Consider the following 12,590-nt stretch of genomic DNA (forward strand, 5'->3'; position numbering starts at 1 on the left):
TAAGATAGAACCAATATCTTACAGGCAGATAGAAAGGGGTCAGTGCGTGCTTTTCGATGATTTAGAGGCAGAAAAATACATCCGCGCGTGTCAACAACCTGTTGAAACGTAACAGGGCGTATCATAAATCGCCGCGTTTATTTAGATAAATTTTAATCGAGGAACTTGAGAAACGATCTCATTTGGCGGTTAATCTTGTTCTTCATAAGCTTATTTTAACCAGGCGTTCAAAGTTTTACGGAACAATTAGCTTTTCTTCGTTGCTCGGCGAGTTCCGTGGTGAAATTTGTAAGTGGCGCAATTAACGGCGGGCCGGTTTATTAGTACGTAACGTTGTTGGTCGCGGCACGTCGCGTTTCCGGCGGCGCAACGGAACGGCTAAGTACAGCCATTTAGAAACGAAAAGCAGAAGTTGCTTTTGAAATAATGCCAACGTTGGATGGATAGTCCCTCGGTTAGGGAGATAAACCCAAGGACTCTCGGCAAGTTACGCTTGACACATGCGAGATTCGCAACAGTTCCGGAACATCGGTTTCGATCGGACGTTATTTCGTATAACGATGCAGTTTAGTCAACGTTTTAAAATATATCGAGTCTTGTGAAAGAGTTTGTATCTACTACTCGTGCTGCGTACATATCCTCGATAAAGGATCGAACTTTTGCGAAAATACTTCAACGCATTTGCGTTTTCCATTAATATTCCTTCGCTTAAGTTAAAGTCGAAGACTGAACGAATTCCACTAAAGATTTTTAAAGAATTATATTCTTATATACTCCTGAAGTTCTCCAAGTATGCCAAGCGTCCGATTTCTTACAAAAATCACAATATTAGAATATCGAATGTGATATTGAAAGCACTAGAAAATTTATCGATTGAAATTAGAGGATGTAATATTGAAGAATTGAATTTAATAACGGCGGAGCAGTGTACGATGGAATGCATTGTGAGGCGAACCGAGTGCGTTTCCGGCTGCACGAAACGAACAAGAAATATCGCCGGTGCGGCGGGTTTTGGTGTTTAAATTTAAATTTCGAAGCCGCGCGCGAAATCGATTCACCTTGGTGGAGACCGCGTCACGCCTAGAAAACTGTTCCTCTTCCTGCCAAAGGTCAACGTCTACGCTACCATTGACAAAACCCCATGCGACGCGACAGTTTACTCCCGCACAAACAGTGTAGTAGTACGCGAGCGAGTCACGAGTCGCTTAACGCAAGAAAGAAGAACATCTCTGGCTTTATTCTACAACCCGGTAATCATACATGTATCGCCAGTACGGATACCAATCATCTCAGAGCAGTGGACTCCGTAAAGTAAAGAAAAAAGAAAAATGACCGACAATTAAAACGGTCTAACATTCGTTAAACAAGCAGGAATGAAAAAGTTTCTAGTATCACGTTGAAAGTTCGTCCAGAGGAAAAGGCGGCATAGGAACTAGTTTGAAACAAAGTTACCTAGAAACGGAAGTGCACGTACAAAGGAGAAGAGGGGAGGAAGGGGTTGGATATTACTTTCCCGATGATAATACATTCGAAACCGCAGAATCGAGTCCTTTACAAGGAAACGGGGGCATCGTGCCGCAAGTCGTCGCGCATACGACTCTATAAACGTATATACACCCAGAGACAGCTAATATGCATATTCGTTTTGCTTGGAAGGTCGAAGGTTAAAAGGATCGTGCCCAAAGGATCAGGGATAGGCATCGTACGTGCGACCCCGACACGACTCGATAGTAATAAGTGAAAAACGAACGAAACGATAAACAGAAGCGACGATTTGTCGACGACTCCTTCGATTTCGTACGACCGAAAGACACGTCAAGTTCACGTTTCCCAAACGTCTCTTTGAACTTCGTTAACACGTTTACATACAATCCACTGTTCCAGACGCTAGATCTTACTGGCGATCTCATACAAACGCATTCTTCTACGCATAACTACTACGTCTTAAATACGATCGACATCTGTACGTTTACAAATGATAGGCGTACGAGCTTTACTTGAGAATCTGTTGCATAAAGTTACGCTTTTACCGATCTGATAATCGCACGATTTCGCTGGAGAACCGGCAGATATCAATCGACTTCCATTGAACCACCAGAAGATAAAGAACGTACGGAATTCCGAGTGATGCGACACTTTACGAATGACACATAACACCCGCTAAGAACAAATAAAAGATAAAAGTAATTTGTACTCACCATTTCTGCATCATCCTGTCGTAGACGCTTCGGAGCGTCCCTTTACGTTTCCGGCATCGTCCTGGACCCGGCCTCGCTCCGTTGAGATGCGAGTCGCAGCTGCACGCTCGAACAATCGTCTGGAAGGGACGCCTCGGTTATAATAATTGCTGACAACCGTTTTGAAAACGAGCAGACGATAACGGAGCACGTCCCGGTATAACAAACGAACACACAACTCAGTACGCACACGCGTAAGGCGCGAGACCGACTGACTGACTCTCCCGATCTTGGTCGTCGCTACTGCGCCAGCGTCATCTTTCTACGCCGACCGTCCCACCGATTGTATATCGTCGCTCGCTTTAATACGTGCACACTATATGAACACTTTAATAACTTTCCTTGTTAGTTTCTCTTACCCTTTTTTCATTCTCCTCTCCTCTCGACTATGCTCCGAGGCCGATAAGAAACTTTCGTTTACGAATTATTCATACGGGATCTCGATAGTTTGGCGAATGTCATCCGTTCCGTTCAAATGCTTGAATGAACGATAAATGTTATCTGTCGTTTCGAGATTATGCAAGAAGTAAATATTGTTAGAATAATGTTAGAAGAATAGTCTTGAACCTTTCGATTTGTTTGGATACGATGCGACTTCGATTATTTATGATATTGGATAACGTAATCGTAACGAACGGAACGATGTAGAATTTAAAGCGGGACGATGTAGTTTGAGATCTTCCCTTGAACTGCGAGTACGTAGATGAACAAGAATAGGTGAACAAAGTGCATTGTTGTTTCACGTTTGTAACTTGAGCTGTAAATAATTTAAATCACAATGAACAAACAATTGTATACCTTGATTGCAATAATAACAACATGATAGTGTTATCGTGGAGGCATCCTGCAGTGCAGATACGCGTTGACATACATATTTAGCCGTCTAATATGCAGAAGTTCGTGCAATTCGTGCACGAAGATGCGGCGAATACGTGCCGTGAATTGTACGGTGAATTAATTTGTACCAATGGTACGGTTTCCCACTGTGAATTCCAATTTTATTTGCAGTTGTTAATGTAGAATGTATTCAAACAATTTCCTTCGTGTGAAGCGACGTAAACAACCATCTGGAAAGTTGAACCGCGCTCGTCTGGAAAGGAAAGTATTTCAATTTTATTATTTCTACGCAATTAACGTCAATTCATACGGGTGATGTTGTTTATTTAGGCCAGTTTTATAAAATTACATACGTACATACAATCAAACTTGATTTTCGGTCGATACAACATCGATTTAATCGTTGTTTGTTCACGAATGTAACTCGCATCAGCAAATTAGCGCATTAACTTCTCCGAGCGCGGGAATCGGGCACGTAACTAATTTTATTCGGATCAACGTAAGAACAAAATTATGACTAGCAAATCATGCACTAATACATACATATAAAGATACGCGATATAATATCATAATTGTTTTTGTATCCATAAATTTAATTTTACAAGTAATAAAAAAGCTACTGCAACGTTAAATGCTACATACTTATTGAAATATTATTGCGTTTAATTAATCTTGTTAATATACATGAATATACTATGTTGTGAATGCATTATTCGTGTCTTTTTAATATGTATCAAATGCATTCTTTCACAACCTGTGCATTATTTGGTGGGCAGAAGAAACATTACAAGTAATAATGAACAATTATCTACGTAATTGTCGGGAGTGACAGAAACAAGTAAATCACATCATTGCGTATATTTCTCTTTGGAACTTATAGTAACGTGTTCGTTAAAAAAATATTTTGTTATAACATTCTATTATATTTCGCTTGTTCGATTAATTATTATTACTTGCTCGATAATTTTCTTTCGATATAGCTACTTCTTTGTACATGGCATTTTATGATTTTATTTAATATTAATTAAATCATAATTCGTTCATAGTATATCGCAAATATAATTAACATTCGTGAAATGTATAAGCAAATAATAAAATATAAAAGTCGCGGGCTCCTTATCTATTTATACATATCTTTTGTATGTACATGTCCAAAATTATGGAAGTATTACACGTTTAAAGTGGTTTTGTAGTAGCTCCTTTAAAACGATACTTTTGTAATGAAAATCACTGCACCCTTTACAATTATTTTACATTTACACTTTAATATTTATACATTCGGAATGAAGATTATAGAAAGAGCGATAAGCGAATTAATTATACATAGAATAGACCTATGTAGAAGAATAAAATGATTAAATGCCACATATGTCATGCATACCTCAGATGATCAGTGAATGAAAAATGTGTTTAGTTTTATTACAATAAAATTGTTCGCGTGAATGATCGATAAACCAAAAGTAGAAAGATTAAATCACGTTCTATGGTGTTTGTCCAAGTTCCATTTCACCTGCATCGGAATATTTAGATTTACTTATTACTTTTATAACAATTAAACTATCGTTTTAATGATAATAAAATACGAATTACTCCTTTCTCGCATATTTTATACATAATTCGCATCTCATAACTTCAATCCATGCCTACTAAATATAAAGCGTGTAAAAAAAGTCTTTATCGATCTCTGGTCAATCTGTTGGCTTTACAAACAAAAATTTACAGACTCTTTTTACATTTGTCGTTCAGTTTACACTAATATATATAACACATGGAAAACATTTACAGATCTGATCAAGAATTGCATTGCTTTTAAAACATGAAAAATGCTATAAAACGATCAAAAACTCCGTCGATTAAATGAATGTATGGAAATAACTATGAAAGACCATGGTTCTTTAATCGATTATCAGAACGAGTGTTGCACTAACGAGTTTGATCTTTACACATTATCCATATATTTCCTGACATAAGACATGAAGTCCACCAATGCAGTGGACATTGATTTATCTACGATTTTTTGTGGAATCCAGCCTTTTAAATTCGTGTTTATTATCCACGTGAATCGACATTTGTTTTCCTCGTTGGGTAATCGCTCTGCTGCACAACAGGTTAAATTATTTTCAGCCCTTTAACAAAATATATTCGTGAACGCTAATACTTATATTTTAATTAGTTTTGATTATAATTTACTTTGTGCAATTCTTACCTGACAACGTTATTACGATTGGGTAATGATTTAAGAGGCACTGACGTACCACTACTAATGTAATAATTACCATATTGGATACGGTGTCTTAAAATAACGAAATCACGAGCGCCAATAATACCTCCGCCTTGAGCACTCGTGGCTTGGTAAACGATATCTGTGTTCTCGTCAATGCACTGATTGAGAAACATATGTCAATACACAGTATTAATTAGTATATTAAATTTGAAAAAAAAGTGTTACCTGTAGCCTTTTCGATTCTGTAAGAAGTCTATTCCACGATGGTGATAATTCGACTTCGTCGAATAATTTATTCACAAGCATACCAGGTGGAGCTTCGATAATCCCCTTAAAAAATGTTAACTCGTTGCGTGATAAGACACTATACGAAATAATTTATGCTCCATATAACTTACTTCTATTTTCAAAATCCTCCCTTCCGGTTTAGGACGGTCCATGTAAAAGATAATGTCACCATTCGACATTATATTTTCAATTTGCCAATCTTCAGATCGTAACAAATCGTGACAATTTTGCACTAGTACATTCGCTTTTCTTTTGTAATCCTCTATCTGCAATTGAGTAAGAGAGAGTAAAAGATTATAATAAGCTAACTGGCGTATCTTACTTAGGCTGCAAACCGTTACATAATTCACGCTTACCATTTCAGGCGTGAGCTTCGCTAGAGGCTTAGACGGAAATACTTCGTTCGCTACTGATAAACGTCTGGAAGTTCGAAAACTTTCTTCCTCGTGATCGGAAGCATCTGACGAATCCATTGGTGTGAAAAACGTACCGGTAGGCTCATAACCGGCGGTGTATTGGTGTGCTTCTGACGTAGCACCTCGCAGTAACGGTGCCCTTTCATTGTTTGCAAAATCTAAAATTAATACGGTGATATACAATGCCGATCAGAAACAAAGCGATAAAATGTCGTACTTCTAAACCAATTTCTAGCTTGCGTTTCTTGGGGCAAAACACGAATGTCGAAAAACCAGGCTTCTACCCAAGGCAATATAAAAGACGTAAGGATGAGAAGTACTTGAAATACCGGTTGACTACACGTTGACCACTAAAAGTGAAAATCATAAATGACATCCTTTTACCACAATTATTATCGTGTAATCGTTAAAAGGTACTTACGTCGAAAAGAAACACTTTGGCAATTAAAAAGGCACACGTAATGGCAGTTGACAACTGTAAAAAATAACATCATGCGAATTTTATGCGCGTATTATGATCTTATATTCCGATTCATTTGCAAAACACTACACTTACGGCTACGATGATCCAATGATCCAAATGAAGTAGCGCATAAAAGAGTAACAACACCGTAAACCTGCAAACCGCTGTCATCTGAGAAGACGAAATGCATAAAATCTTTGTCTCGATAAAAAAATTACGGCAAATTACATATAAATGTCATTCTGAATATTGCTTTTTCTTTTTCAAATAATCGAGCGGTTTGTACAGCGCAAGTTGTACGAACGCTACAGTACTTACCACTATGTCAAAAAGCGAACTTTTTATGTGATAATGGACCACTTGATTCACGAATGCGGACTCCACACTCTCGCCAGCGATCTAAAAATATACGTTTCGTGAAAATGGATGCTATGATTGATGAAAAGACGCGTTTGGAAAAAAGATTTCTCCGTGCTATTGTCAGCTTATACATACAATCGTGATATAGTTGCCGCAAAAATATCGCGTAATCGTGTAATTGTTCAACCGTCGAAATGGATGATATCACGGAACTGGGAGCAGTATCTACGCGTCATTACATCGACGTTACAGCGATCGAGACGTGCGTTCGTTTCTGATCGCGACCAATTTTCCGATCACGCTACATATATTTATGCAGCAATTATAATGTGTACGATTTACCATCGTGCAAATGAGCCACATTAGAAATGTGAGAAGAAGGTCGAAGGTGACGAAGAGGCAAAAGAAACGTCTGACGTTGGACATCCTCCCGTTCTGCATAGCACCCGCGATAAGATCCTCGCTCAGAATGATATCCGGAGTTCGCGTTATACTCTGTTGAGTGTACGAACTCCTCTGGGAGTTTATAGATCCGCTCAACAATGTCTCTGCGGCCGCTATAATTTGCCTCTCATCTTCTGCCATTCTACCAGCGTGCCTCTCGATATCCATGACTATGGCCTGAAAATAACGATTAAACTTGGGTTAGTAGTGCTACAACACGATTAATGTTTTATAAATACAACATTCGACTGAAAAGACATGCCGATTATATTTCTGACCACCTAACGAATCATGCTGCATGTGCAGATTGTTTCTAACGCTTCATATTTCGTGGGCTATATCCTAGTGTATACACGACGACAATATATTCATCTCTTCCTTTATATAAAATTGAATGCTAAAAACTTGTGTAGCTCGTTTTAAACGAATTACTAGACGGTTTCTTCTTGAAGTTTGTTTCAATACGACATTGTGATGTCAAGAATATCGTCTGATAACATTATTTCCAATACATGCACCTCCCTTATTATTAGATTGAATTAATGTATGGGACAAAGTTTGTAACAAGCGTATTTAACAATGTTCTTATTTGCAACAAAGAGTTTAACAATCGGGCACTTAAGAATTATATTTATAATCATCGATTTTTTACAAGGTCGTATACGGTCATTTATAAAGACATCATCCAGTTCGGATAATCTCGAACATTCCTCTATTTTTACACAAACTCGTGAAATATATTCTACAGGCTTTAGTAAAAAAAAAATAATAATAATAATTTCACATATGCGCGTTCCAATTGAAATTTAATATCATGTAGAGTTGATTACATGAATTATAATCAAATTTTCAGTTTGGTCGTTTTTGGTGATATAAATGTGTCGCAAATGATAAGTTGACGGATCTAAAAAAAAAAGTGATGCTAACTGAAACGTTATTCGGGACCAGAGATATATATATTGTTAATATAAATTATTAAACAGTTGTCAATTAAACTTGAAGTGTAAATATAACAAATTTGTGTTCGCATGGAAACTACGCGTAGTAAAATTTGTATAACAATTTCGTTTACTAACGCACAAAAGCGTTCTTTTTACGTTCCTCGATAATGAGTTTATCTCACTGTTTGCTCAAGAATGGTTTCGAAAAATATCGCATACACTTAACGTATTATTTTATATGCTTTTTGAAGAGGGAGAGGAGAGAGAGAAAGAGAAAGTACTCTTCCTAAAAGGTAATTTCATTCTGTAAAAGATATGGAATTTTGAACTTTGAAAGTATATGCACGAAATGCAACAGCTGATACGGTCGATGGCCCTACTAATACCAAGAAAACATTCCTTCAAAACATAAGGATGGCACGTCTGTCGTATAAATTGTTCAAAGTCTTTTCTACGCTTATATTTCAGTATATACATTGATGATTCAACATAAACGAAAAGAATCATTCATAATCTGTCGATAACAAAAGGCCTCTTATAGCAAAATCGACTTAATTGACATTAACGACAGATTCTAACCTCAAAATCTACTCAGGAATTTTTAGACTATTAATTTTTGACGTCGCTGACATTTTTGATAAGAGTTAGAATTAATTCTTCGCAAGAGTTTTTCGAGCAGAATTTATGCTCGTAAATGACAATAACTAAATGATAATACGAGTTGTAGAGTTTCACATATACTAAAGAAAGGAATCGTGAATGAATGACTCTTGTTTACCGTTTAGGTCCAATTAATCCTCATAAATCCAACTGTATTGGTAGAGAATCGACGTTCTCTTCGTGCATCATCCCGGAGGGCAGGATTTTTAAAGAAATGTTTAATTTTAAAAAGCACCACTAATATCACGACTTTCGTTGTAATAAGGATAAACACAAGCAAATATAGCAATTTATCTACATGAGTTACGTGTGAATTTTTTACATGGATGAAGGCGGCGCCATGTGGTAGAGCTAAATATAATGCCATCTTTTGGTATCCTTCTACCAACAAACGTTAACTTCTACACAATAATTGGAATGTACATTATCGTAATACACATGTTAAGATAAAAAGTTGTTTATATGTGGTACTGCAATGTAAATTTGTGTCATGCTGAAAGAATACTCATATGTAAGACTTTGTTCCTACAGTTAATCATTTTCATATCGCTCACGACGTAACCGAACGTTGTTAGAGTAGAGTTAGTTTCCAACCATGGAAATCAGACGAAAGAAGAGACGATTTAATTATTATGAAAGTTAAATTATTATCTTTCAACTGAGAATTGAAATCTCTAAGAAATTAAATATTTTTACAATTATAGTTACTGAAAGCTATATGTATATATTTTTTTAAATCATCATGAAAATGATATATAATAGAGGTTTAAAAGCACTTTTCCTATTAAAATTGCACAATATATAGTATTTAAATATATAATGTATATAATACATATTTTAATAGTTTTATTGTAATTAACTTTATATTTACCGTTTTAGAGGTAAGAGAGAGAAAGATATATAAGAAAGCCGTAAGAAAGAGTCAGATAGATTAGTTTCAGCGCTCCTCCAAGAGATGGCGCTAGTTTCTCAGTAGTTTACTTTGCTATCGAGAACGATGTGCGACCAGTTTGTGCACTTTTCACAGAAATGGCGCTAGAGGATCCAGAGTAGGGTCGGTATCGTCTGTCTGACTCTTTCTTATAGCTTTCAAATATATCTTTCTCTCTCTTTCTCTTATTTCTAAAGCGGGAAATATACAATAAATTACACAATCCCTGCGTGTGATTTGCTGTGTTGTCTGGTATGTATTATGCAAATTCTAGTAAAATCGTAGTAATATTTGTTTAATATGAATATCAAACTAAATGCATATTATAAAATTCCAAAATATTCTGTACAAAAGTAGAATTCTTGCACACCTTGTGTGCATCCTCAATTCTTAAGTTTAGTGTATTAAAGCTATTGACACTTCACCTACTTTCCAACACTTCATCTAAATCAACCGAGTATTTGATTTAGATAAGCATCTATCAATCCGGAAGGGTCAGAGTGAGTAGAGAATCTTCGGAATAAGTTTCCATTGTAGCTGTACTTCCATAGTTAAACGGTACCGCTATACCACCGTCAAGAACTATACCGCCATCGTAACATTGCGATTTTACTGTTATCTTTTTACAAAATCCTCTGTGAGGTAGTAATCTTGATGCTGGCCAAGCATCACTCACTATCATATCTCTTACAACATAGCATAGTTCCAGTTTGTCTGAAATGCGAATAAGTATTCTGTATTGATTTTCAATATGTAGTAATAATATGCTACATGTACCTGCATCAAAAAGTAAGCTGTCATTAAAAGCGGTACAAATTTGATCAATCTGTTCGCGACTGAATTGTTTCTTCTCATTTAAAAGTCCCAATATTTCCTGTACCACTTGTGGACTAACACTATTTATAGACCTATACCAGGATGTTGATCCTGTTCCAGTGCTAACACATAAGCCAGAGCTTTTCACTACATGATAGTTAGCTTCATTATTGACTTTTATTAACAAAGAACTTGTTCTAGCAGAAAGTATTTCAGCTGCAAAAACCTAGACATACAGGAGAGATAATGAATTTGATTATTATCTGATTATTAAAAGATTACTTACTTCGTTCAGTGCTAACCAAGGCAAACGTCTTTCTTTTGGCAAATTATTTGGTACTTCTTTAGACAAATCTTGTGTATAAAATCTGCAATATAAAAGCATCTTAATGACCATAATAAGCTTTAATTTATTTTATGTGAAAAAGTGACATAATTTTATTACTTTTCTCCACCGGTAACACGACCTTTTTCATGTGTGTGAAAAGGAGGATCCCAAATGTTATCTCCCTTTAAAGTGGTCCGAATTCTTTGTCTTATTTTAACGTGATAGTTACCAGCTTTCAACATTTCGAAAATTTCGGGTATTCTTTTCGTATATTTCGGTGGTAACAGTAAATATCCTTCGGACCTTTCCGGGTTCGAATTGATACCCATTATTGGTTTTTTGTTATCGAATATCATATTCGACGCCAATAAGAACGTGCCATCGCCACCGATCGGAAGAATTAGATCAGCCCAAACAAAATTTGAGCTATCTAGATTTTCCCTTAGAACAGATAAATGTAGCAGTCAGTAAAAAATAATTTTTATTAACTTAATAATTACTCAACTTAAACAAAATTATTACGATAAAAATTGTTACATGCCTACCTATTTATTACTTTATATTCTATATTCATTTTTCTCAAAACCTCAGTCACTTGATTCTTTACACTTTCGGTTATCATATGATTAGCAAACATTTCATGATAATCAGAGCCTCTTTCTTGTAATTTCAATTTCAGTTGTTCCTCGCTCAAGTTTGGTTCTCGCATTTTTTCAAAACAGTATCGCGATAATTTTGCGACGATGAGCACCCGCCTCGGTACAAAACTCGATTCATTTCGTAAGAATATTCTAAGGCTATTATTGACATTGTATTTGTGTGGTTGTAAAAATTGTACTGCTTCTGAAAATGTATGAAAAAGTGAATTAGAAGAAATAGAAACTTCAAGGAAAAGTTATGAGCGAGAAAAGGAGAAACAAAAAGAAAGGAGTGGGAGATGGAAAGTTTTTACACTTTATGCTTATGCATATACACTCGGTTAAACTAACATTTTACGCATGTTAATATACATAACAAACATTGCAATATTTACTCGGAAGCAGCGTTCATATCTTAATCGTATTAGATATTTTCATGAAGTCACAAAACTTGTAATTTTCTCCTTTTACACAAAAATCGAATTCCTTTACATTTTGCCATTTGTACATGTTTCAGATTATACAAATTGCGGTACTGATCAAATTTGTCATTTCGAGTACTATACTTGGAAGTTTCGGGAAAAGATATTATCGATAAGAGACTAATAATGCAGTTAGATTAGCGTGCATTTGAAATCATTACGTAAATGAGATAGATTACTATAATTTGTCACTGTCGCTTGCGTCTTTTGTTTCGCGTGAATTTTCATTGGGTACTGTTGACATTACACGTTGTCAGCAATGGAATTAAGCAATATTCAAAGATCACTCACTGCCAGATCTTCTTCGAAGGTAGTTAAGAGTCGTCATCGCATGCTGCTTGAAAAATTGGTATCTGAAGTACGAATGCAAACAATATTACAAAACAGGAAGAATGAAGTAACGTCGAACCGTCCCTAACCTCTCTACCGGCGCGAATGGTAGATACTACAATCGAATACAGCGTATATGTTCACGTTCTACGATGCGAGAGATAAATCCTGAGTGAGACAGAGGTAGTATCGCGA

General features: G+C 36.1%; 3 protein-coding genes across 8 annotated transcripts in view; all 3 read right to left on the reverse strand.

Moving 5' to 3' along the window:
* Dgk (diacyl glycerol kinase 1) overlaps window positions 1-2,383 on the reverse strand; it is a 67,090-nt gene extending 64,707 nt beyond the window's left edge. For all 3 annotated transcript variants that reach the window (XM_076895978.1, XM_076895977.1, XM_076895976.1), the window contains exon 1: window positions 2,199-2,383. The gene's annotated coding sequence lies outside the window, so the exon portion shown is untranslated. The remainder of the gene's footprint in view (window positions 1-2,198) is intronic.
* Window positions 2,384-4,667: 2,284 nt separating this feature from the next.
* On the reverse strand, window positions 4,668-10,351 carry Start1 (Steroidogenic acute regulatory protein-like). Of its 4 annotated transcripts, none has more exons than XM_076895988.1 (11): window positions 10,231-10,351; window positions 7,168-7,439; window positions 6,784-6,864; window positions 6,559-6,636; window positions 6,424-6,477; window positions 6,220-6,352; window positions 5,943-6,160; window positions 5,697-5,852; window positions 5,524-5,628; window positions 5,281-5,456; window positions 4,668-5,200 (listed from the first exon to the last, which is right to left on the reverse strand). In XM_076895988.1, the coding sequence occupies exons 2-11, from the start codon at window positions 7,435-7,437 to the stop codon at window positions 5,014-5,016; spliced, it is 1,458 nt and encodes a 485-aa protein (XP_076752103.1). In that variant the 5' UTR covers window positions 7,438-7,439; window positions 10,231-10,351; the 3' UTR covers window positions 4,668-5,013. The 4 variants fall into 4 exon arrangements, with proteins under 4 accessions (XP_076752103.1, XP_076752100.1, XP_076752102.1 ...); XM_076895985.1 differs by having other exon boundaries at window positions 7,168-7,446; window positions 10,231-10,260; XM_076895987.1 differs by lacking the exon at window positions 10,231-10,351 and adding an exon at window positions 8,989-9,233 and having other exon boundaries at window positions 7,168-7,446.
* On the reverse strand, window positions 10,283-12,418 carry LOC143424122 (NAD kinase 2, mitochondrial). The gene is made up of 6 exons (XM_076896013.1): window positions 12,357-12,418; window positions 11,491-11,788; window positions 11,063-11,386; window positions 10,904-10,985; window positions 10,579-10,843; window positions 10,283-10,515 (listed from the first exon to the last, which is right to left on the reverse strand). Exons 1-6 carry the CDS (start codon window positions 12,391-12,393, stop codon window positions 10,283-10,285), a joined length of 1,239 nt encoding a protein of 412 aa, XP_076752128.1. The 5' UTR covers window positions 12,394-12,418.
* Between the last annotated feature and the right edge of the window lie 172 nt (window positions 12,419-12,590).

The sequence above is a fragment of the Xylocopa sonorina genome, chromosome 5, assembly GCF_050948175.1.
Source record: "Xylocopa sonorina isolate GNS202 chromosome 5, iyXylSono1_principal, whole genome shotgun sequence".
NCBI lineage: Eukaryota > Metazoa > Arthropoda > Insecta > Hymenoptera > Apidae > Xylocopa > Xylocopa sonorina.